Source organism: Archocentrus centrarchus, chromosome 1, assembly GCF_007364275.1.
Source record: "Archocentrus centrarchus isolate MPI-CPG fArcCen1 chromosome 1, fArcCen1, whole genome shotgun sequence".
NCBI lineage: Eukaryota > Metazoa > Chordata > Actinopteri > Cichliformes > Cichlidae > Archocentrus > Archocentrus centrarchus.
In genome coordinates this window covers 36050999-36078029 of record NC_044346.1, presented here as the reverse complement: position 1 = coordinate 36078029, position 27031 = coordinate 36050999, and the positions used below count along the sequence as shown (strand labels likewise).

The window sequence follows — 27031 nt, the reverse complement described above, 5'->3', positions numbered from 1 at the left end:
TCGCAGTTCGGCAAAAACTCTCTCTGCTCCTGGGTGGGCAAGTTTGCTGTCATAGTCTGCTATGATGAGCTTTGTTATGGGATGATGAGGATCAAGAACAATGGGGTGTAAAGTGTCTTTACTAAGTGATTCACATCTTCGTAATCTGCCTCCCACCCAGATCAACTGAGTTTCTGAGTCATATTCTGGGGCTAAAGTCAGCAGCCTGCTATTGGCAGAGACTGGATTCTGGGTGGAGAGGAGGGAGAATTCTTCTGGAAAACAGTCCCTTTGAGCTTGTCTGAGTAGAGACAGTTCTGCTTGTCTGAAGTTTTCAGCTGTAGGAATGGGGTTAATGGCCGCCCCGTGACATGCTCAAGCGGACGCCTCTAGTAGCTCTTTAAAGGTGCTGAATTGTCTGGGATCAGGCAATGGTGGATGAGAGGAAGTAGTGGTCTGGCCACAGAACTGGACTTTTCGGAGTTCAGTTAGGTCCTCAAGTGAAGAAATGTCTGGACAGAGAGGCCATGATGACTCTGGTTGTTTTAGGAAACCAGGTCCATTACTCCAGCGATTTTCACCGATGATCTGAGAGAGGGTTAGTCCACGCGTAATGTCATCAGCTGGGTTGTCACTGGAGTAGACATAGCGCCAAGAACTGTTTTCAGTTAACTCTTGGATGTCAGCAACTCTGGCACCAACGAACACCTTGTATCGGCAGGATGGAGACTGCAACCACTTCAGTACAGTAGTGGAGTCAGTCCAGTATGTGATGGATGAGACGGGTAAAGTGAGCTCTCGTTTCAATACAGAGCCAAGCTGAGCTCCAATGTGGGCAGCACAGAGCTCCAATCTTGGAATGGACTGCTGTCGAACTGGAGCAACACGAGACCTGGCAGCTAGAAAGGCTACCTGGATCTCCCCATTGCTGCCAACAGTCCGGAGGTAGGCCACAGATCCGTATGCCTTCTCTGATGCATCTGAAAAAATGTGGATGCTTTGAGTTGAGGTTGAGAGGTCTGTGTCGGGCTGGACATAGCAGCGGGGGAGGGCGATATTCGGGAGAATATAGAGTTCACTCTCCCAAGTGGTCCAAAGTTGAAGGAGGTCCTCTGGAAGATGAGGGTCGTCCTAGTCCCGCTTTTTCCCCCAGAGGCACTGCACCAAGATCTTAGCGCGTGTAGTGTAAGGAATAAGCAGTCCTAAGGGGTCATACTGTCTAGCTAAGATCCGATAGATAGTGTGCATTGTGGGCTGAGGCTGTTCGGTGTGACGGAGCTGATAGGTGATGGTATCGGATCTGCAGTGCCAATGCAGTCCCAGAGTCCGTTCTGGTGGGTCTGTTCCATCCATGGACAGCCAGAGTTCTCTGTTTTCAGATACCTGTTCAGGCGGCATGTGACTGATGAGATCTGGAACGTTGGTGGCCCACTGTCGCAGTTCAAAGCCACAAGACTGGAGGAGATCTTGCAGCTTAGTGACAAGCTGTTTGGCTTCAGATATGGAGGGAAAGCTCTGGAGAAGGTTGTCTACATAGAAGCAGTTTTGAATTGAGTGGCGAGTTACCTCTTCAGTGTTACTGTGTTCAATGATGTGCTTCTGGAGTGCAAACGTCACACAGCAGGGGCTGCAGGTGGTGCCGAAGGGGAGAACCTGCCACTGATATATATCAGGAGGTCTGCTGCGATCCATATCTCTCCAGAGGAAACGGAGAAAGGGCTGGTCCTCAGACAAAAGGCAGACTTGATGGAACATGCCTTTTATGTCGCTGCTAACTGCAATGGGATACTCTCTAAAACGAAGTAGGACGCCTAAAAGAGTAGCTCCCAAGGTTGGTCCAGGAAGGAGATGTTCATTCAAACTGGTACCTTGAAATGTGAACGCACAATTGAAGACAACACGGTCTTTGTCGTTGTGATGGACCATGTGATGTGGTATATACCATGAGTTGCAGCTTTGCTCTTGAGGTAAAGTAAGCTTTCTGATGTAGCCTGCATCAAGTAGCTTTTTGATCTCCTTGTTTTAGGAAGCTGCTTTGCTGGAGTCCTTGGTCAGGCGACTCTCAGTACCACGCAGGTGACTCATGACTGCTTCCTTTGGATCATTGATAGGGGGTAGTCCTTCTTTCCACAGCAGGGGAGTGGCATACCTTTGAACGTTGTCAACATCAACTCTGATTGTTTTCTCCTCCAGCAGTTTGATGGCTGCATTATCCTGTTTTGACCTTGTGATGAGTTTCTCATTACGATATGGGAGAATATCCATCTGCCATAGTTTTGACACATGACTGAGGAGATCAGCAGAAGGAGAAGAAGTGTTGATGAGGAGACACTGAGGAGTAGAGGACTGATGCAGCAGGACTTTAGCAGGACCTTGAAGGGTCCAGCCGAGACGGGTTCTGAGAGCTGCTGGTCCTCCTGGTGGTCCCAAATGCACAGGCTCGACTGGAGTGAGGAGGTGAGGATAGTCCGAACCAATGAGAAGCAATGGCTGAACCTGGCTGAAGGAATGGAGGGGGAGACCCCTGAGGTGACGATAAGTCTTTTGTAGGGCTTCAACTGGGTGAGAGTGTTTAGATAGTCCGAGTTCTGCTGCTGTGAATGCTCCGTTGATACGAAACCGTTTCTGAGGATGAGTTGTAGATGCTATGGAAAAGGACACTGACTTTCCTGACACTGTCTTAATGTCCTGGCGGATAGTTCTGAGCGCAAGGTTTTCACTTGGTCCATTAAGCTGGAGTTCTTGAGCAGCCTTGTGGAGAATGATTGTGCGCTCGGAACCATCATCAAGGATGGCATAGGTCTCAAGTCTCTGTTTGCCATTGTAGAGAATGATTTTAACCATCTTCAGCAAAACACAGCTACTTCTTAGAGCAGGATCTAGATAATAGGTAACTGGTTGTACCATCTCTGGGGTTGGTTCCTCTGATCTGATGGTGGTGGCAGAATTGACCTCATGCAATATTTCCAGGTGAGTCTGATTGCATTGTTGGCACTTAGCCTTGAGATAGCACTGTGCTGCTCGATGCTTTCTCCCACATCTCCAGCAACGCCTCTCAGTTTTGATCCAAGCGGCCCTTTGGTCTGTGTTGAACTTCTTGAACTCAGTACACTGATTAAAATAGTGTTGGACACTATCACAGTAAGGACAGTATTTCTTGGGTTTCTCCATTTTAGTCTCAGGTCTGAATGAGGTCAATGATGCAGATGGCTTGGGAGCTGGGTCTGAACCAAGCAGTACTGCAGTAGGACGGGCGCCTGATTTCAGTTGCTTAGGCTTGAGTCTCTGCCACTCATCCCTAGCTGGACGGGAGTGAGGTGGTTGTGAGTCATCGTCCTGGACCCTGACTTCATATTCAAGCCACTTTGAAAAGTGCACCAATGTTGGAATGGGAGTTCGGATAGGGTCAATGAACCGTTTGAACTGGGCTCTGAGGTCATGTGGCAACTTTGACAACAGGCGTGCTGTGTGTGACCCACATTCTAACTCAGTCTTCCCATCGATTCCCAGCTGCTCTAGCATCCCCACGAGAGCTCTGATTTTGAGTGTGAAGAGGCGAAACCCACGGCTATCACCACTCCGGGCTGGTGGTTCAGCTTGGACCTCATTTATGCGCTGCAGAGCTAATTTGTGAGGCTGCCCATACATCTCAGTGAGAGAAGCCATAGTCTTTGAGAAGGGAGTGGGGCTATGGCTGTAAGAGTCTGCTATGAGGAGGGCATCCTCCAGTTTGAGGTGATCAAGTGACAAGTATTTGATACTTGAATCGCTCTGTCGCGTCTTTAGGCAATATATTGTCCAATGCTATTTTGAGGCGAGCAAACTGTCGGGGGTCATCCTCAGTGAAGTAGGGAATATGAGGCTTTGGCCCTCTGTATACAGTCTCTATTGCAGGCGAAGGCACTTCTGATGGTAGCGTGTATGGCTCTACATACTGTGGGGTATTGATAAACCTTGATTCCTCAGGACAAGGATATGACACTGGAGGTGGCGGCGGAGGTAATGGCTCATTATAAGGTGGAATAGGAACAACTTCAGGCCATGGCAAGTACTCTGACTCAGATACCCTTTGACTGAAGAAGGGGCCTGGAGTGGATGTACGTTGAGAAGGATAATGTGGCAAGGGTGAAGCAACAGTGCCATCAAATTCCACAGGATGCCGTTCAGTTGGACAGGGAGGCTGAAGAGGTGTTCTCAGTGAAAGGTTGCTCAGAAGATTCTGCATTTCTTGTCTGAGTTGATTATTGCCCTCCCTTATTTCCCGAAGAGCTGATAAGACGTCTTCTGAACTGACATTCTGATTCGCTGATCTCTCTGGGGTGAGAAGTGGAGCTGGAAGTTGATCGGTGGCTCCCTCGGTGGAGTGGTCATAGAGTGTATTTGAAGGGAGCTGACATCTTGGGCGAGTAACCATGAAGTCATCAAGGTAACGAGGCTGACGAATATCACGACGAGGACGGGCCATTTTGAACAGAGGAAACTGGGGATCCGGCTCGGAGGACCATGTAAAAGAGGTGATGGGAAATAATCCACACTTGTGACCTCTAAAGGATTGTATAAGGCAACTGATTTAGATCCTCAATCTCCCCAGGTTGTCCGGCCAGAACAGATGAGAGAAGACGTCAGTTACACTCATGCCACTCTTTATTCCCTTGGGATGAGGGTTATGCTTATAATGATGTTATGTTTATAGTGAAGTTTATGGTTTCTACAAAAAAAGAGAATAAATGACAACAAGTGATCAAATAGATATATAACAATATAATCTAACAGCACAGATAAATATTCAAGTATCTACAATAAAATAACCCAGAATGGTGTAAAGAGTTATTGAATGACATGGCTTTAACTAAATAGCATACTAGAAAGGAACATTGATCCAGTGAATTCTCGCCAAATACAGAAAATTCCAAGCGTCCTTGAACGCACCATTGACTAATGAAATTATGGGAATTTCCAGAATTCCGATGGTCTCTAAATGCATCACCGGTATTTTCGGCAACCGCAATACAAAAAAGCTAACTCTGACGCAACTAAGACTAATAAAGATTTCACAACGATAGTTATCATAATAATGAGGAATATTACAACAACAACACTCAGAATTAAACAGTGCGAACAATTATAGAGAAGAGCATTTCAACAGCGAACTGGACGCTTTTTTCGTAACTAGCCAAACAATCAAAGAGGCAAACTTACAGTCTCATGGACGCATAAACATTGAGGATACAAAACCTATGAGTGTCCCGGCAAGATAGTCCTCCACTGAGGTGAAAGAGTAACTATTTTAGCAACTATTTGAAGGTACTGGTCCAACTAAAGGAGAGCGAACGGTGAGCTCCGAAGCGAAGTCCTGTTCCGACGTGAGGAGGAAACTATTATGGGATGGGCTGCGAGAAAACAACTATTATGGGATGGTGATGCGTTCAATGAGTCCGGAAATGAGTAAATCAGGAAACCTTGTTAACATATATCATTCCAGTTCCTCTAATGATTTAAATCAAGCAATTATTATAAGATATTTCTTTATTCATAAAATATATTTTATTCTAAAATGTTTCTGGATAATTAGTACTTTAGTAATAAATGTTGAATTTTGTACTTGCAGGAGTGTCTTCGTATTTAAATACTTTGTCAGTGTAGACATAAAAGTTACTAATACAGGTAGAGGCTACAGTATGTGCTTTTCCTTCATATGATGAAGAGCTGGCCTTGCACAGTGAAATGAAGATTTAAACTTCCTTCCAAAGATTTGATAGTTTGCTTTGCTTGCATCACTGTTGATTACATACATGTTGTTCAGCCTCTTTTGCGGCTCGTCCTGTGCCACAGGGCCCCACACAAACTGTACAAACTCTGTTTCTGCTTCAGTGCTCCAAGAAGTTGCAGTTCAGGTCTTCACCACTAAGAGGCACCAGATCCATGTGGACATGTTTAAATCATTTTCCAGAGCAGAGCCCCGGGATCTGCTGCATAAGTTAGAAACCTTTAACACTTCTGTGTTCAGGAATAAATAATGTTATTAATATTTCAATGTGAAACACCTGATTGGTTGGGATCCTGTTGGCTGTATTGAAGTCAGAAGTATAAACATCTATTTTAATCAACATTATGCAGTTAATACAGTACGACTGTGACTCTGTAATAGCCGGCTAACACTGTTTATCAGCCGCGGTCTGTCTTTGCGGAGTGCGTCTTTTCCCTTCTGTCAAAACAGTCAGTTGAAGGTTTTTGAACTTGAGCTGTTTAACCCGAGGGAGTTGATGCATCTACTCTCTATTTATAACACAGACAGGAGGTGTGCCGTCACACAGAGGCAAAGTGATTGGTTGGGATACTCAGAGGACTCTTTGTGTTTGTGTAAATACACAATACACATGGGAAACATAGTTGCATCTGCTCCGTGAAAACATGTTTCCATACAAACATGCACACATTGATCTATCGAAATGAAGCCTTTGGAGATTGCAGACGTGTGCATGCATGCCCTCCATGCATACAAGAAGGCAAACAAATTCACATGTATACTTTAATGATTATACATTTTCACAATGAAAGAGTTACAGCTTGCTGCTGGCACTCCCGCACTGTTCAAGTATAGATACATATTTTCAAGACGCTCTGCACAAAATTAGCCTTTTCTTCCTTAAGGGGACAAAGAAGCTCAACAAATAAACACACATCATCCTAGTGTTGTAGTACTCGAGATCGGTCTTGGTCTCAAGACCGCTTTTTGTTGGTCTTGGTCTTGTCATGGACTCCGGATTTTATTTCAAGACCAGTCAAGACCACAGCTCTGGAAATATAACTAAATTGCCAGATTACTGTCCAATTTATTTGGTAACATCTTTGCTTTTATTGGATGCAAATCGTACTGATTCAAATCCAACAAAGAGTGCGCTCCTCTGCCTCTCAAAGGAGCGCACCTCCCACACTCCGCCCGGCTAGGTCGCTGCTATTATTGTTGCTTAGGCCTGTATCATTGCACCGCAGTTTGCAATCTACCACAGAGCACGGACAGTTTCATTCACAATGTGCACGTTTGGTCTCACTATGTTCACGTGCTGCATAAATCGAAATAACAACCGCATGAACACGAAGAGAAGTAAGAGGAAAAATGAAGATCAAAGGAAAATTTCAGGCTTTCGATTCAACAAAAAAACCCAACATGAAAGGTAAATACCAACCTTCATGTATTTGATACACAAAGTGAAAATTTAATGCAAATTTTAGGGCTGCAACGATTCTTGGAGTAACGCAATTCGATTATTAAAAATCCTCGACACAAATTTGTTGCTTTGATGTTTCATTTCAACTCTGCAGCTCAGGTGTCTCCGTGTAAGCGGAGCATTTCCTCCACATTAGTTCTCCATCGCTGTCACGGATTTCCGTCATTTGGAAAAAAAACAAAAACAAAAAAACAAAAACGACCCTTTAACACGAGTGGATCGCTGAGATGTATTTCCACGCCCCCACTTCTCTGTGATGTGAGTGCGCATGTTTGAATGTGCGCGCATGTTGTGCAGAGGATGTCAGCTGTTATTTTTTCTGTATGTCAGCTGTAGCCACCAGAATAGACCTATAACCACAGTGTACTGGGGAAAGGGGGGCTGCCATTAGCACTAGCAATCGTTCGGTGCCCCCTCCACCACCATCAGTACAGAGGGGCTCCGTCAAAATGTTTTTATCAACCACCTGATCAGCAACATGAAGAACAGAGAACTTTGTAGCTGCTCCATCCACCCTGTTTGTTTCACACAGAGAAACATCTGCAGTACAGAAGTTAAAATATGCTGATGAATTGTTAAAATGAAAAATTATTTCTTATCCAATTACTTGATTAATTGACAGAGTAATCAATTGAATACTTGATTACTAAAATAATTGATGGTTGCAGCCCTACTTGTATTCAGAAAGCCATAGTCAAACATTAGTTTTCAGCACCAGCAGAGCTATGAGAGGCCTTCAAGTATAAAATAACTACAGTTACCAGCAGGATGATGTCACTTCCTGTTGTTGCATTAAAAACGTTTATGCTCACAACATGGTGGCTGATATTCAAATGTAGGAAATGCTTTTAGCAGCTGAGGAATCTGGATTATGTTTTTGTTGTGTATGTTTTTTTTTATGTGATTTCTGCAAACACATTAGTGGAAGGAAACGGCACTCTGGGACACATTAAATGCTTGATATATAAATGTAACTTTTCTGGATTATATGCAAAAATGATCATTCTATCGATCTAATAAGGCCTGATTTAGAGTTCTGCATTGATCCTTTGTGTATAACTGAAAATCCTCTCTGAACCAAACCTGACATGCACCTCGAGAAATGTAACTACACGTCCAAAAAAACTGATTGCTGCTTTCCAGTTACATCTTAGGCCCCATTACTCAATTAACAAGTGGGAGCGGCATTTAGCTGTTAGCATTAGCTTACTAATTAGCATTAGTGTTAACGCTGGGGTGAGAAATATTTCTTGCTAGAACCCTGAAGTTACCATGGCCACCACCAATGGTAACGGCAGAGAAGTAAGTAAGTTGTTTCTCCGCCATTAGTACATTGAGCTAGTGGTGGGCAGATCGATCCTAATATCGATAATATGGATGCCAACGATGGTATTGGTATTGATCAATATCAGTGTAATGAGATCGATACTTTGGCTTCAGTTTCTCTCCTGTATGCAGTGCTGCGGTTTCATCAAAGATGCAGGCTGACTGTCTAAGTGTCGCTCCTGTCACAGCACAGAGCACTTTGCTCCTCCCCTCCCCACAGTGTTTTGTTATACTGTCATGTGACGCATAACATATTTTAATTGGGAAAATAAAAAGGATTTTGCTATTAAACATTTAAAGCAAATTTAAATTTAAATTTGTAGAATATTAGTGAACGAAGGAACATTTTTTATTAAATTTTTTTATAATACTTTCTGAACAATCTACCTGGAAAAAAGTTTGCATTTGTTCTTGAGTGATGATTTTGTACACTTAATTTATGAAGAAAAAAAAATTCCAGACGTCATTGTATGGGGAAAACTGTTTTGTTCTATTGTTTCAGAACAATAACTTTTATTTTGATAAAGTATTTTCTACTTTCTACATATAAACTTTGCCCAGTTCTATCCTGGGTTTTAACTAATTAATGATCCAAAGGAAAAAAATCTCAAACCAGTTAAACTTCATGGAAATTTTTCATAATTATTAAAAAGTATTGGTATCAGTATCGGTGATAATGGCCCTGTCTTTACTTGGCATAGGATCGATACCAAATCTTGAAGTATCGCACACAACTACATTGAGTAGCATACACCAGGAGTGATTGACAGTGCTAAGACCCTCCTCCTGGCTCTGATTGGTTGTTTTTGACTGGGAGCGGTTCAGGGAGGAGGTGGAGGAGCTCCATTTTCTTCGCAGATTATCGGTCTCATACTGTCGTGACGTGACAGTTTTAACAAATATGTAAAAAACAGATTTTTTATAAAACTTACATCCTGCAGCTTTAATCTGTATAAGATTAAAGGCTTTAGTTCTTACTGTTGATGAGTGTTTGCCATTTTTTCAGTTTTACGCATTTAGCTATGTGGTTTTAAAAAAGCACCCATTTTTACAAAGATTGTTGGTTTAAAATCAACACAACTTTATGCATTGTTTATGAAAGGCAGAGAAAAGTTAAGACTATTGTGATGAACTGTGAATAATTGTTTTACATTCTGTGATAAATGATGGAAGTCACCCAGGAGTATTAAATAAAGATGGTTATATTTATTTGAGCTGTGAGTGTTTAATATCAGGATGATTTTATGGGAATGTGGATCTTTCAGATCAATTTGAAAAGTGATTTTGATCATGTTTCACATTTTATTGGGTCATGTAGCATCAGGCACTGGTCTTGGTCTTCTCTCGGTCTTGGTCTCGACTGGTCTTGGACCCTAAAAGTCTTGGCCTTGTCTCGGTCTCGATACACTCTGGTCTTGGTCTTGTCTCGGTCTCGGGTTAGGTGGTCTTGACTACAACACTACATCATCTTAATACAAATGTCCCAAATGACACTTCAAGCACTATGTAAACAGATAATCACTGAGAGAACTATCTCAATTTTCTTTCATTTTACAGTGAGCTTAAAGAAGTGGCAGACAGGTAGTGAGAATTGAACACATTTAAGCACCAACAGCTGCCCACATGAGAAACAGAAACAGAAATAGTGGTGCTTTGTATTGTGGTCATTTTCACACCTACCTACAGTGAGGCCAAACATGAGCGACTGCAACCTCACAAAGGAAAATAACACATGCATCAGCCTTTAAGTGGAAATGATGGTCAAAGTGTTTACACTGACCAAGTTGTAGAAATAAACTATAAACTACATGTAAGTGAAACATCAGTTGTTTTGTAAATGTCACAGTCAACCATCACTCACCATATCAAGACTTTTTTGAATCCTAAAGCTCAGCAAAATTTTAACATAATGCTGGCACTCACTGAAGATGAAGGTGAAGGTCTGTGGGTGCAGGAGAACATATGACGTTTTTCCACACTTCTTTAACATATTAAATATATGGAGGAAAGAATGCAGCCCACTCAGTCATTCAACTGAGTCACAAAATCATCAGGCATGGTTCTGATGCACCTAAATTCAATGCAAGCATAAGCTTCTGGTATAATATTGATAATGTAAATTTAATTTATATGCTGCAGTCATCACAGTGAAAGGCATGATTCTGCAAGCTGCTGTGCATTATTGTGACATCTTTGTCTGCATTTGGGGCCTGTGAGTCAAACTTGATCATAGCTAACTTTCAGTCTTTCAGTTTCCCGTCTATCAACACACTCATTCAGGTGGATCATATAAATTTTAATAGAAACACAAACCAAGAGACACATTTTTATAGCATGCAAACATGCAGTCTCTTGTTTTAGTGAAAATAATGATGACTGTATAATACAAACATTTTACACTGAGAAAACACATTAACATATTTCAGAAAAGTTGGGCCATGTTCACCGCTGTGTAGCACATTTCAAACCTTAAACCAAATGAAGCAAACACACCAGCATTGATGTTGTTTTTATAAATGCTTTATTGGCAGATTTGTTTGGCTTAGAATGCATGAATCCAGAATCAATATATTTGTGAGTAATACATGAGGCAGGAATGGTTGCACAGGATAAATACAGTTAAGCAAAAGAATTAAAAGCATCACCGTAAAAGGAAGCCACTGCTGAAAATGCATGCATCACAAAGTCTTCCTGTGTCTTACTCCGATTCCCGGCCTGAATGATTTGCCATCTTTCTCACCAGTTTCTCCAATAAGGATACCATTTCTGGTGTGAAAGACTTTGGCCAAAGAGGAACTCATGGGAGAGGGGACGTACTCCTCACAGGAGTCACCACCAAGACTTGGTGCACACTCCACTTTCCAGGAAAAGAAGACAGTACCATGATTTAGCATGCAGCTGTAATTCTGCCACCCTCTACGCAGTTTAACCAAACACCCACCCAGATGATCACTGTTCCAGTAACTATCCTCATCATAAACATCAACCTCCAGTTTGTCTTTCATGTTAAGTGTGATGGGTCCAAACTCAAATACCTCTGACCATCTGGGATTATCATCATTTGCTATAATGTCAGTGTGCTTTATCTGGTCACCATATTTAACTAGTACTGATCCATCTGTTTGTGTAGTTGTGTCACCATACAGATTCTTTGCATAAATATTGAACACCTTTAATGTTGCAAGACCTCTCCCAGCAGGACAGCAGTTTGAATTGACGTTTTGATTACCATTGCAGACACAAGCACAAGGATCTCTCCTGCTGGATCTGTGCCCAATCTTACAGGACTCTGAGCATTGTTTCATCAGTGCATTTTTCTTGATGTACTTCTCCACCTCTCGCTTCAGTCCAGCTCTGGCACGATGACTGCTTGGCAGAATCATGTGCATTGGCTTTATGTTGTATTGAATCACATCAGGTGTGTATTTCAGAGAGCTGATCCAGTCATTATAGAGAGAGGGGTTTGATTGCTCTTGAAAGAGGATATCAGCTCCATTAATGTGTCCACCAGTGATCTCTGTGTATCGCTCACTAAATGCACTGCTGAAACTTTGCCCAGAGTTCAACTTTTTTCTCATTTCGTTACAGTGATTGTTCATGGCCTTAATGGTGGCAGTACTCGCAAAGCTAACTGAGGCCTCCACTGAGAGGCAGTCCTTGACATCTGTTGCTGACAGGCCGTTCATGGATGCTTCGCAGGTCTTGATGGAAGTGATGGCCTTCATTTCCCCTCCGAGATACACTTGTGTGATGAAATGAGTACCATATGTCTCAACCAAATGGCGGTATGAATGCTCTGTCGTACTTGAATAAGAAGGAAGGGAGTTCACAACTGATTCAAAGTTGTGACTCAGTGGAGGATTGGCTGCCAGTCTGTAACTGTAAAGCATAGAAATTTTTTTTTTAAAGGTATACAATAATAAAGTAAAGTAATAATATTTCACTGAGATGGTAAAATACTGTTGAAGTTTTTCTCTGTCAGTAAATAATTATCACATCTGAAATGAAAATGAACATTAGGATATATAATTGTTAGCTTTAGAGAGACGATGAATTCTGTCCAAATACTCACCCGTAGAATTTACAGTTGATAGAATGGCGAAAGAAGCTGTAATGATCTTGTTTTGACTTTTGCATGCCAAAGCTAGAAGCTTTGGAGTGGGAACCACCAAAACCAATCCCAAGCCCAACGCCACCAGAAACAGGAATTTCAAGGCCAACCTTCCAGTCATTGGACACAGATGATGTGGAATCATTAGCAAGTGTTTCAGCAGAATCATAGAGTGTACTGGAGACTGATAAACTGCACTTGGGGAGGGTTCTCCAGTCCAGCATTGCAACAGGGACCTTCTGCTTTTCCTGATTCATGTAGCTGTTTCTGTACATCCTGCAGGTGCCGTCCCGAAGCTTCCACGTCTCAGTGTCGATGACATAGGCACCTTTTCTCTCCATCGTCACAATGTCGAAGCCTTCTCCACCCAGATTGTAACCAGGGACAAAGTGAGCCTTTTCACACTCCTGCGGTGTACCAATGAAGCTTACCCTGGATGGGAGGCACAGAGGACTCCATGCCCAGCAGAGGAGCAGGAGGTGCCACAGCCTTGCCATCTGTATGAAGGGAAATAAAGAACAACAGAAGGAGAAATAATGAGAGGCCATAAAATCTGTTATATTACTGGAAAATTCAAAGTCATGAAAATAGTCAAATCTATGAGTATAGCAAAATGAAGGTGTTGGGCATCTTACCCTGAGCGTAAACAGCAGGTTCTGTTTAATGCCTCAAAATGTACGCCCTAAGATACCAGCGTCCAGTCGGTGGAGTCTTGAAAGCGTATTTAAATTAGGTTTTAGCAAATTTCTGAAAGTGTTTACATTGAATCAGTTTTGTTCACACATTTTCACACACTCCCCACCCTGCACATGCTAAAACAGGGCGTTGATGACAACTAGTTAAACTTCTGCAAAGAACCAGAATTATGAAGCTGAATTTTTAAAGAACATTAAATGAATACAACCACTGCATTGTTGACCTAAAGGCCAAATAAAAGAGTTTTCACAACGTATACATATATTTTGGAATATTATCATATCAAAATTGTCCTTGAAATAAAATAAAATTCCCCACTAGCCCTGAAGGCGGTCTTTGTTTTTCCTTCAAGCTCAGGCCCTCTACCAGAAGCCTGGAAGCTTGAGGGTCCTGTGCAGGATCTTTGCTGTTCCCAGGACTGTGCAAATGGAATAGACAACAGGTGGAAATTATTGGCAATTAGCAAGACACACTCAATAAAGGAGTTGTTCTGCAGGTGGGGACCACAGACCACTTCTCAGTACCTATGCTTTCTGGCTGATATTTTGGTCACTTTTGAAAGTTGGTGGTGCTTTCACACTCGTGGTAGCATGAGACGGACTCTACAACCCACACAAGTGGGTCAGGTAGTGCAGCTCATCCAAGATTGCACATCAATGCGAGCTGTGGCAACAAGGTTTGCTGCGTCAGTCAGCGTAGTGTCCAGAGGCTGGAGGCACTACCGGGAGACAGGCCAGTACACCAGGAGACGTGAAGGAGGCCATAGGAGGGCAACAACCCAGCAGCAGGACCGCTACCTCCGCCTTTGTGCTAGGAGGAACAGGAGGAGCACTGCCAGAGCCCTGCAAAATGACCTCCAGCAGGCCACAAATGTGCATGTGTCTGCACAAACGGTTAGAAACCTACTCCATGAGGATGGTATGAGGGCCTGATGTCCACAGATGGGGGTTGTACTCACAGCCCAAGGACACTTGGCATTTGCCAGAGAACACCAGGATTGGCAAATTCGCCACTGGCGCCCTGTGCTCTTCACAGATGAAAGCAGGTTCACACTGAGCACATGTGACAGACGTGACAGAGTCTGGAGACGCCGTGGAGAGCGATCTGCTGCCTGCAACCTTCAGCATGACCGGTTTGGCAGTGGGTCAGTAATGGTATGGGGTGGCATTTCTTTGGAGGGCCGCACAGCCCTCCATGTGCTCGGCAGAGGTAGCATGACTACCATTAGGTACCGAGATGAGATCCTCAGACCCCTTGTAAGACCATATACTGGTGCGGTTGGCCCTGGGTTCCTCCTAATGCAGGACAATGCTAGACCTCATGTAGCTGGAGTGTGTCAGCAGTTCCTGCAAGATGAAGTCATTGAAGCTATGGACTGGCCCGCCCGTTCCCCAGACATGAATCCAATTGAGCACATCTGGGACATAATGTCTCGCTCCATCCACCAACGTCACGTTGCACCACAGACTGTCCAGGAGTTGGCGGATGCTTTTCCAGGTCTGGGAGGAGATCCCTCAGGAGACCATCTGCCACCTCATCAGGAGCGTGCCCAGGCATTGTTGGAAGGTCATACAGGCACGTGGAGGCCACACACAATACTGAGCCTCATTTTGACTTGTTTTAAGGATATTACACCAAAGTTGGATCAGCCTGTAGTGTGTTTTTCCACTTTAATTTTGTATGTGACTCCAAATCCAGGCCTCTAATAAATTTGATTTCATTGATGAATTTTGTGTGATTTTGTTGTCAGCACATTCAACTTTGTACAGAGCAAATTATTCAATGAGAATATTTCATTCATTCAGATCTAGGATGTGTTATTTGAGTGTTCCCTTTATTTTTTTGAGCAGTGTATTTTGCTCCTCTCGTGTTTCTGTGTCTTTCTGCCCATTCCTTTCTGGGCCCCCCTCCTGTACTGAGCCACATGCCTGCCCATCTTAGCTGCTATGATGTCTGACAGCAGCTTCCATGTTGCGCTGAGGCAGCTTGTTGTACTTCTTAGGTACTTCTTCATGACACCTTTCTGCAGCTCTGATAGCTGGCTAACTTCCCTCCATGCTGCCTTGATTTGGGCCTTAAGTCTTCTTCTCAATGGAGGGTACTGCTCCGTGTGGCTGTAGATCTTATATCCAAGCATCTCATGGATCACAGCTGCCATGGTATAGATCAGCTTGTTGCTTTTCAGTGATGGTTGCAGTAGGGCTTGTCCATACTGCAGCAATCACATCTTCTAGTAGATTTATGACAGTGCTATACTCTAAAGCAGGGGTATTGAAGTCAAATTTAAAGAGGTCCAGTCCAACAAAATTTCATGAGGCCAAGGTCCGGAAGTCCAACTATTTAATGTGATATATATATATATATATATATATATATATATATATATATATATATATATATATAGGTTTTGTTAGTTTTCAGAGCATTAGTTTTTATATCTGGTTTCATGCTTAGTTTTAGTTTCATTTTCGTCAGTTTTTCATACTTTGTCAGGTGCAAGAGTGACTATTGAGTAATAATAACTCGACAAAACATACCGTTTAAAAAATTGCATTCAACAACCAACTGTTCACAAAATAGCAGCATTATGTGTTTAATGTGTGTAATATTAAGGAAACACATGAACATTAACAAGAAAAACATGAACTCCAAAACTCAATAAACTCTCCAACAAACTTCAGAACACGAGGTGTAAAACATCAGAACACAGCGAATGTTGGACAAAAACAACCTGAACTCTTTGAAGGAATCAAAGCTCAAATCCAGCTGCATCCTGATGTTCTCACCACATGAAGCTGCTTCTGTTTTGGAGCTGCTCGGAGAGCTAGCTTTGCAGCCTCTGTACACAACCTACTTAAGTGGCCAACCATTTATGCTTGTGTACGTGGATTGTGTGTGTTAATTACCTTGCGGTTGCGTGTTGGTGTTTTATATGCGGTGCCGGCTGGGACTTTTTTGGTCTTCGCTCTTTGTGCTCAGTTTTTTGGCTGCAAACATATTTGTCCCTGTTTGTCCACTTTCTTCATTTCCTCACATCCGTTCCGATAGTTCCAGCAGTCTCCCTCCAGGAATTTGCTGACATTTGTGAGTCCTTATATTGATGCTTTGATTATTATTCCTGATTGTTATTCTCTGACTGATGACTTCAAACATTGCAGCAAAAACTAGCCAGCAATGCACAAGGACTGAACAGGTTAATCACAACCTTGTGGGCTGTGTGGACCCCACATGTAGTTCGATTTCTCCGGAGGCGCACGTCAGGTTACATTGAAGGATCAGTGCGGTTTCTCGGCAGACCGCTGCCATTACTTTGCGGACCGATGTGGTGAGCACGCACACGCGTACACACAGTTGCCTGATGGCGCTCCCAGCTTAAACTGGTAGAGCAAAAAAAACGATTTCATATGAATCCACAAGGGTTTTTTAATAAAATTACGAAAACAAAGGTCATTTTATCTATAATTTCTCTTAGTTTTAGTTAGTAAACTCACAATATTGTTTTTTGCTTTTAATTATAGATTTTATTTATTTCAGTTAATGAAAATGTTTTTTTCAGTTTCAGTTTTCATTATTTAGTTCGTTTTCGTTAACTATAATAACCCTGTTTGTTACAAAGTTTACCAGCCGGCAGGATCCAGCTTGGTGGTATCATGTGGTATAGCTAAACTCGCATGCAATTGGTCAGTGGGTTTCCTTGGACGCTTCACTACTACCGTAAGGACTGTAAAAGCTGCGCCGGTAAACCAGAAAGTGCTCAACAAGATTTTAATTAAGTGGTTATTTCTGTTTTGGTATTAGGTTCGGGTCCGCTTGAGACATCATTTCGGTCCGGATCCGGACCGAGGTCCGCCTATTGGTGATGGCTGCTCTAAAGCTTATATTTTCTTTACCACACAGTACCATAAAAATTACAGTAAAAAGCTGTTGTTGTAAATTACAGTGTGCAAACCATAAATGAAGAGTTCAATTCTGGAAAAAAGAAGATTAATAGCTTAAACAGAGATGAGCATTGCCATTGTTTGACTTACTGTGAGTTATGTTTGACTGCAGGAAAAATATAGAATATCACAAATTTCATTATATGTTTACATATGATGGCAAATAAAGTCTTCTGATCTAGAAGCAGTTATTCTCAAAGAGGCCCCAGTATCTCTAAATAGAATACACAAAAAATGAAGAGACAGATGAAATGTTTTTTGTTCTAATAATGCCCTGAAATTAAAAAACAGTTATTATAAGAAATAGATGCATGCGAGAATTCACACAAGCACTTCACACCTCGCCCTTACAAATTCATAAAGACCCTGTTTACATTCGCATATATGTAATGTTTTACGAATGTGTTGCACAGTTCAAGTCTTTTGCAGAAGTTTTCATCTGCTTTTTCTATTTTATGTAAAAAAAAAAAAAAAAAAACTAACGGTCTCTGATAGTGATCAGACTGTGGACCTTACAGGGAATCCACTTCAGTAACATGTTTGTTTGTTTTCCCTATGTGTAAAGTGTCGAAATATGAAATAATGTTGTTTAAAACGTACTTTAACAAGGGGCATTTAATTAAAACCAAAGAGACAAATTTATGTCAAATTTATGCTAATTTCATACATGTTGAGAATGCTATATGGGGCAGGGGTGAAATGTAACTAAGCAGATTTATTCCAGAATAATTCAGAGGTATTTGACTTGAGTATTTTATTTTCCAGCCACTTCATACTTTATGAAGTATTTTCTTAATGAGAAAGCATATAAAACACTTATGTACCTCTGATATAACTCATTTTTGACTGGTTATTAAAAGAACTGTTTAATTAGTAAAGACTTTACAAACATATTTCAGAACTTGCAATAATACTTAAAATAATAATAATATTAATATAACATTTGTCTGCTGTAATAGAAAAATCTCATTACTATAGGATGCTGTGTGATAAGAATATGCACACAGCAATAACTGGCTATAAGGTTTTAACCCCCCAAGACCAAACATCTTCTTATGGGGACATCACAGTTTTACTTTTATAGACTTTAGACTTCATTCTGCTTAATAAAGTGTTTTATACTTTGTCAAACAATGATGACTTCATTATGTTATTTTAAAAAAAGCACTGCCCCCATATAATGATGTACTTAAAAAAAAACTGTCTTCAAAGATGATGCTTAGTTTGTATATGCATCAGGTTCAACCAATCACAAATAGCTAAGAGAAATTAAAAATGTATTCCAACCAAGAATCTGAGTCTTAGGAGACTGAAGATTTTTTTTTTTTGATCAAATATGATGGACTGTACAACAATTTGCCTCAGTTGTGTTTATTGCTCATTTACATTTGTCCGTTATTTGGAATATCATTCAGGTTTTTTTCTTTACTATGCTGCAAAAAAGTAAATAATATTTGTGAATAATTGTTGTCTTTCTCTCTGTGTTGGCCCTGTCACAGGATGGATGAACGGATGGACGGATGTTTTATAAAACAATTCTCAGTTATCACCTCAGTAAGTTTTCAGTAATTCAAAATTAATAAATACATGAACACATAAAGAAATAAATGTTGTACAAAACCATAAAGTCATATGCACAACAACTTCAAAATATACTAATAATGATGGCCTCCCGCACAGCACAGCTCCAGAATGGCTGTAGACAAACAGAAATGAGCACAAGGAACTCAGTCGGACTCCAAAGTTCCCAAATCTCAATCCAACTGACAGTCCAGCCCCTAAATTTGTTGGACTCACCCAGATCACCCGAAGGATGTGCTGCCATCATCCTGGTGCCAGGTCTCCTGTCTGTGTCATGGTCAGCTGGCATGGCAACAAGGACCTTAGTAATATTTGGCAGGTGGTTAAATTGTTGAGACTAATTTTTGGGCTTTTAACATCTTGCAGGATCTTTCTTATTCACTCAAAGCTTTGGCACATAAAGGCACACTGGGCCTTCAGCTTTGTTGCTTAAATAATTTGCACAGTCTGAAGATCTAAAAATAATTCATATTCTGTACTTTTCTACAGACTGGTACTTCCTCAAATCCTAAGTTATCAAATGAATTCCTCTAAGATATAATCTTTTCATTCAGGATCATCACTGCTCTTCATAAATGCTGTTGCCATTTTTCTTTTTTTACTATCCAGCTACAACACATATACACACGGTCAGAATCATATTCTTAGTTTAGTGGGTGTCCAGTGGATGGTGCTGTTGACATAAATTTGCACTTTCTGCTGATCTCATTTCTCAGTTATGGGACAGGCATTACACGGCTGGTTTTAGTCATAGTTATTTGTTTTGTGTGGGGGTGGGGGTGTGTGTGTGTGTGTGTGTGTGTGTGGGGGGGGGGGGGTAATTTTTTTCTTTTCTTTAGAAAAATAAAGTTATTCCGGCAGCACTTTGGCGTGGTGGTTAGCACTGCTGCCTCACAGCTGGAATAACATCTAGAAGGTCTGGGTTTGATTCCACCTTGGCCCAGACCTCTCGCTGTGTGTTTGCATGTTCTCCTTGTGTCTGCGTGGGTTTACTCTGGTTACTCCGGTTTCCTCCCACAGTCCAAAGACATGAAGGTAGGTTAATAGGTCACTCTAAATTGCCCATAGATGTGAATGTGAGTGTGTATGGTTGTCTGTCTGTCTGACAGACAACATGCAGCTTTCTGGATGCACCCCATCTGAAAGTCAAAGATGATTACCAGTCAAAAAGCAGCTGAAATAACAACAGATAAAAAGCAGAATACCCACATAAGATACGATGAAGGGCCACAATTCAATTATAATTCAAACCTGATCTGTCCACAGACTTCATTATGCTTATAGTCACACTTAAGAACGAGGTTTTCCAATCTTAAACATGGATTTCACAATTATTGTCATGTATTGAGTGCTCCTAATACTGTGAGATGTTACTGTATTAAGGTTTAGGTTTTATGTGGTTAATATAAAATACAGACAACAGACACTCTCTCCTTAAAAGTGAAAGCAAAATCTTTCATCTCCACATTACATGAAAACCACAAAATGACAAAAAAATTTTAAAAGACAGACACATGTTGTCTTTGCTGATGATTTATTGCTGGATTTTGAAAGAAACAAGAACGATGCACAGAAATTACAAATGATAGTTCTAACCTAGAATTATTGTTAGATTATAGTTTTAGTTTCTCACAAAAGCATATTTGGATTGAAATTATTATTTTTGTGTGCAAAAGCAAGATAAAATGTGATAATAAGCAACTGGTTATTCAGGATAAAATCAAATCCTTATTCTCTCATCAGCCTGTCTCACATTAACAACAGCTCACTTTGCACTGACTAATCATAGTTTCTGCCCAATTTTCCAAGAAGGACCCTGTTTCTCGAGCGTAAGACCTCGGCCAAAGAGGAGCTCATGGGAGAGGGGATGTATTCCTGACAGTGATTACCACCAAGACCTGGTGCACATGTAGGAAAAGAATAACCTACCGTGATTCAGCTTTTACTCACCTCCTCACGCCGGTCCCACTTGTCACCATATAGACCCTCTGCATAAAGTTTGAGCACCTTAAATGTTGAAAGACCTTTCCCAGCAGGCCAGCAGTTTGTCTTCACATTCTGGTAACTGTTGCAGACACAAGCACAAGGATCTCTTATGACGTCTTACGGGTCGCGGGACCTATGACAGCATCATAAGCAGAGAAACCCAGACCTCCCTCTCCCTAGCCACCTCCTCCAGCTCATCCGGGAGAACCCCAAGGTGTTCCCAGGCCAGCCGAGAGATATAATCTCTCCAGGGTTGTCATGGTTCTGGGCTGGTGGCCCAGTGTTTTTTGTTATTGTCCTCAGTTTGTTATTTCTAGTTCCTTGTGTTTCCATGTGTCAGGTCTGCGTCCTTGTTTCCTCGTTTGACTTCCTGTTTTATTTTGATAGTCATTTGGTCTCCGTCTGTCATGTTCAGTTTTGCTTCCCTTGGTCTTGTCACTGTGATTGGTTTTTCCTGTGTTTCCCAGCTGTTCCCACTCCCCTCGTTATCCTGTGCATTTAAGTCCCATGTTTTCTCTGCCTGTTGTCGCGTCGTCGTCATTCGCTCCCCTGCTGTGTCCCTTCTTTGTTTCTCTGTAGTTCTTATATTTCAGTTCTGGTGATCTTCCTGTTTTGCTGCATTTGCCCCTGTTTCCGTTCTGCACTCACCCAAATAAAGACTTAATATTCATCTTACCTCGTCTGCGCTGGGTTCCACTTCCTGCCTGCCACACAGCCGTTCCATTACAAGGGTGTCCTGGGTCTACCCCGGAGCCTCCTCCCAGTAGGACATGCCTGGAACACCTTACCCAAGAGGTGCCCAGAAGGCATCCTAGTTGGATGTCCGAACCACCTCAACTGGATCCTTTTGATGTGGAGGAGCCCCTCCCAAATGGATGCGCTCTTCACCCTAATTGTTACTGTTTTGTTATATTTCATTTGTTCCCCTTGTGTATTCCTAGGTAGTTCCCATTGCTTTATACCTTAATGATACCTTTATACCTTTTCCCTCCTGCTCTCTGACTGGGACGGTCACATTCTATCTCTCTCCTGCCTTCCTGCCCTCCCCCATCTCTCCTGCTTGCTGCTTGCCTAAGAGCATCTCTTACACACTGACCGAATAAGAATAAGATTAAGAAGCAACGTGGATTTGGCAAACTGGACCCTCAACACCATTGATTGAATTTTCTCCGCTATGAGATCGGGAAAAGGGGAGCCTGCGTGTCCGAGTGGAACAGACATGGTCGGCTACGTCATCGATTCTTGGAGCTCGTGGAGACCTGTGTGCCTTTCAGCTCTGGAGGTTGAGGATGTGGAAGAAGTCTACATATTCGGCTACTTGGTAACGGGATCTCTTCTGTTTGGGCTTGGAGGATACCTGATTTACCGGGAAATTAAGAAAATCTGGGCAGCAGTTCGACATTTGCCGAGGCGGAATAACCAGATGGATGGGCTGTGCAGAGCCGTACAGACTCAGACTCAAAGCCTGTTGGACCTGAGCCGCAAGTTGGATGCGTAGTCCAGCTGAGTACGTGCTCGCAGGTGAAAGGGATTAGATCTGGAGATAAAGTTTGGTTCCTGCATGGCGAGGATGGTAACTAATGAATGTGGATTACTGGATTTTACTGAATGGGTTCCCCAGTGAAACTGAAGGCTGTTGGAAAAAAACAAGCAGCCTGTTCCAAAACAACATCTCCATTATCAGGAATTCGGCTCTCTAGCCGGCCTTGAGGCTGGTAATCGTATCTCTCTGGACAATGTGTGATGGTCGCTCTTCCCCTCTGCCCTCTCTGTGATTTCTGTGAGCTGGATCTAGTGTATCACGGCCGCAGATGAACTTCCATCACTATCAGCGAACTGTTTTGGCTAGGAGGTGGCACCTGGCTCCACAATGCCCTGACCCTCTCGTCTCCATCTGCATTCCCCCCCACCCTACCATATTGCTATCCTGGCTTTAAATGTACAAATATGCTTTGCTAAGGTGGTTTGCGAAGGTATTTTTTTAACCTAACTACCCCATGATGTGTGTTTGTTTCCTTTTTCTGGAGACTGATTGCTGGTGGCGCCCCTAGTGGCTGTGGCTGCAGACACCCATCTCCCTATGTTAGTCTCGTCTGTCCTCCTCTTGGATGGTTGTTCTGAACGAATTCCGTTGTATGTATGATGATTAATTTTGTTGTATGTATAATGACAATAAAGTTCTATTCTATTCTATTCTATTCTTAGTTCTCCCTGTGTTCCATCCCATAGTGTTTTCCCTCTGTATTAAGTTTCCTTTGTTTATTTTTTGCAGTCTGTCTTTCTGTGTTGTGTCTAGTCTGCATCCTCTTTATGTGGTGTCAAGTTTGCATTTGTGTATCCGTCTTCTCACTTCCTGTTTTATTATGATATGCCAGGGGTAGGGAACTCCAGGCCTCGAGAGCCGGTGTCCTGCAGGTTTTAGATGTGTCCCTGATCCAGCACACCTGAATCACATATAGAAGTCATTAGCAGGAGTCTGGAGAACTTGACTGCAGACTGAGGAGGTAATTCAGTCATTTGAGTCAGGTGTGCTGGATCAGGGACACATCTAAAACCTGCAGGACACCGGCTCTCGAGGCCTGGAGTTCCCTACCCCTGCGATATGCCATCTCTTGTGCTTTGTGTTTTGATTTAATTCCCTGAGTCGTGTTGATGACATTATGTTCAGTTCTATACAATTAATATTAAATAAAAATGTAAAAAAAAAAAAAAGAAATTAAAGCTGCAAGTGGTGATGATCAGGCACTCGCACCCGACGAGCGTTGACCCATGGCATGTTCGAGCTGTGCCGTGCTTGGAGGCTGTTGCTGACGGGAGATTTGCGGGCTCACCTTGATGCTGTCAGCCCAGCAGGTTACCCGTACCTCACATCGTTCGGCTGCCGAACGTCTCCCACGTCCACTAGGTGGTGTCGGTGAGCACCCACTAATTAAAGTGTTATGAGGTTGTATGTAGTGCCCTCACCCATCAATGAGATTGTAATGATCATAGGATGATGATCATCAGTGTACTGCTGATTTCCTGTCGCCAGTAGGTGGCGTTATGAGTGTGATACAAAGCTGGTAGTTGGGTGTGTCCTGACTCACTCACCCTGTCATGAATCATGTGAAGTTTGGGACAGATTGGACAATGTATATTTGAGTTGTGGCAATTTGGTGACCTGTGGTATATGATTGAATTCCTAAATTCAGTGGGTTGCCATGGCAACACCCTTGGAGATTCTATAAAACCTTGAATAACTTTTGATGGGCTACTTGTGTAGATGATCTGGAGCCATTTTGGTGTCAGTGGGTGAAATGCCCTAGGACGAGTTGATTCAAATAGCAGGCGTGAAAATGGCAAAAATTGACACCTTCAATTGAAGATGACCTCAAATACCCCTTTTGGACCAATACCCCAAAACCTGTAGGGTTTGGGGTATTGGTCCAAAAGACTTTTTTGTACATTTTATAATGTTACATGAGCCTGCACAATTTCATGTATGTAGATAAAATGCAGCTCCGGGGCTACTCAAAAAAACCTGATATTTCATCATATTTCCAGGTCCCACTAGATGGCGCTCTAATGTTTAAGGACTTTATGCATATCATTGTGTTGAGGGTAGAAGGCTTATCAAACCACTGAAGTTTGAGGCAGATTGGGCAATGTGGCTTTGAATTACAGCCCTTTTTGTCTTCTTGGCGAAACATTGACCTTTGCCATCCAGCCAGGGTCACGCCCTTTGGCAACAACTCACAGTTTTGAAAACAGTCTAAGCCCAACTGCTTAAGGCTTTACAGGGGAAATTTGAGATGGTTCTGCTCAACCACCTTGGAGCTGTACCTCAAAGTGTAAAACATGACATTTCCTGTTCCCATTATGTGGCGCTGCGACTGTTATTAAATATTGTCATATGTATGTGTTCAGGAGTGGATTGTCATCCCACTGAAGTAGTTTGATCCATATTGGATTATGTAGGTATGAATGAGAGCCAATCAAAATTTCCTGGCGAATATTCAAAGTTCACGGGGGCATAATGGCCACGCCCCCTTGGTAAAAAGTCAGCATTTTTTAAAATTTAGATTCCCTTGGGGTGTAGATTAGAAACCAAATATGAAATTGATAACATCTAAAACCTCTGAGTTATTAGAAAAAGTCTGAGGGGTGCAAATCGCCAAATTTGCATAGTTAATTCAAAATGGCTGACTTCCTGTTAGGTTTAGGGCATTGAGAAGAAGAAGAAGAAGAAGAAACAGCCTTTATTGTCCCACAGAGGGGAAATTTGGGTGTAACAGCAGCCGCAGTTATTATAAATATAAATAAAGATATAATAATTCACACTATTAAGAAAAGAATATATATAAAATCAACAAACAATATTAACCTTAATACTACTAATAATAACACTATATACAATGTACATGATGTGCCTGTGTGTTGAACCTTAACAGGCCGGACTATTTACAGTATATTATATATTATCCTACATTGTGTAGGCTATTGTGGTTTTTGTTGGGAGCAGTGATGGTTATAAAGTCTTACAGCTGCTGGGAGGAAGGATCTGCGGTAATGCTCCTTTGTGCATTTAGGATGCAGCAGTCTGTCACTGAAGGAGCTCTCCAGCTCAGCAACAGTTTCATGCATGGGATGGGAGACCTTGTCCATCAGTGATGTTATTTTGGTCAGAGTCCTTCTGTCTCCCACCACCTGCACTGAGTCGAGAGGACATCCTAGGACAGAGCTGGCTTTCCTGATGAGCTTGTCTATCCTCTTCCTCTCAGCTGTAGACAAGCTGCTGCTCCAACATACTGCTGCATAGAAGATGGCTGATGCCACCACAGAGTCATAGAAGGTCTTCAGGAGTGTCCCCTGCACTCCAAAAGACCTCAGCCTTCTCAGCAGGTAAAGTCTGCTCTGACCCTTCCTGTAGAGCGCATCAGTGTTATGAGTCCAGTCCAGTTTATTGTTTAGGTGAACACCCAGGTACTTATAAGAGTCCACTATCTCAATGTCCACTCCCTGGATGTTCACCGGTGTCCGTGTGGTGGGTCTGCGCCTGCGGAAATCCACCACCAGCTCCTTGGTTTTAGCGGCGTTGATCAGGAGGTGGTTCCGCTGGCACCAGTCCACAAAGTCCTGAGTCCACTGTCTGTACTCTGAGTCATCCTCACCTGTGATGAGGCCAACTATGGCAGAGTCGTCAGAGAACTTCTGCAGATGGCAGCGTGGGGAGTTGATGGAGAAGTCTGCAGTGTAGAGGGTGAAGAGGAACGGTGCCAGCACAGTTCCCTGTGGGGCCCCCGTACTGCAGACCAGCCTGTCAGAGACACAGCCCTGTGTCCTCACGTACTGTGGGCGGTCAGTGAGGTAGTCCAGTATCCACTCGGAGATGTGGTGGTCCACTCCTGACAGTTCCAGCTTGTCTCTCAGAAGTCCTGGCTGGATGGTGTTAAAAGCACTGGAGAAATCAAAGAACATGATCCTCACAGTGCTTCCAGGCTTCTCCAGGTGGGTCAGAGCTCGGTGCAGGAGGTAGATGATGGCGTCATCCACCCCGATGCCAGGCCGGTAGGCGAACTGCAGCGGGTCCAACGAAGACGACACCATGAGGCGTAGATGGTTGAGGACCAGCCTCTCGAGGGTCTTCATTAGATGCGATGTCAGGGCTACCGGCCTGTAGCCCTGACATCGCATCTAATTGGACCCTGGGGTCTTTATTGTTCATCTGGACATGTTACATATGTGTACCAAATTTCATACATGCACGTGAAATACCTGACATGTGTGCATGTGCAAGTTTCATAATTTTTGAGCATGTTTAGGCCCTCAAAAAAGCAATTAATTTGCCTGAATGTCCAAAGCAATTACAATAGGGCCTTCGCATAGGTTGTGCTCGGGCCCTAATTAACATGTATAGTGAAGGTTATTTGACTCCAGAATACAGCCTGCAACCCAAATAAAGCGTACACAGAATGTAATGTTGGGAAATAATGTTGATTTTCCTGCTAAATTCCCCTAAATCATGCAGTATTTTAGGGGAATTTAGGGTATTTAAACATTTACAGGATATTTAAATTAAATTTACCTACAGGGCAACTAGGTTTACTTAAATGGTGGTTATGATGTATGACAGGGAAGTGTTTTTTCTCTAAATAACACAGAATTGTATTCAGCCTTAGTCAAAATAATTCAGCCTTAGTCAAAAT

At 42.5% G+C, this 27031-nt stretch overlaps 1 protein-coding gene across 1 annotated transcript; it reads right to left on the bottom strand.

Moving 5' to 3' along the window:
* Positions 1 to 11079: 11079 nt before the first annotated feature.
* LOC115787750 (perforin-1-like) lies at positions 11080 to 13307 on the bottom strand. Its single transcript, XM_030740498.1, has 3 exons — positions 13281 to 13307; positions 12607 to 13142; positions 11080 to 12413 (listed from the first exon to the last, which is right to left on the bottom strand). The coding sequence occupies exons 2-3, from the start codon at positions 13140 to 13142 to the stop codon at positions 11213 to 11215; spliced, it is 1737 nt and encodes a 578-aa protein (XP_030596358.1). The 5' UTR covers positions 13281 to 13307; the 3' UTR covers positions 11080 to 11212.
* Between the last annotated feature and the right edge of the window lie 13724 nt (positions 13308 to 27031).

What these genes read in the sequence shown, in the direction of transcription:
- LOC115787750 (XM_030740498.1), bottom strand. Translation starts at nt 13,142, where the DNA reads ATGGCAAGGCTGTGGCACCTCCTGCTCCTCTGCTGGGCATGGAGTCCT. An exon ending in ATCAACTGTAAATTCTACGG is followed by an intron (nt 12,414 to 12,606) that starts GTGAGTATTTGG and finishes TATGCTTTACAG; the next exon opens with TTACAGACTGGCAGCCAATC.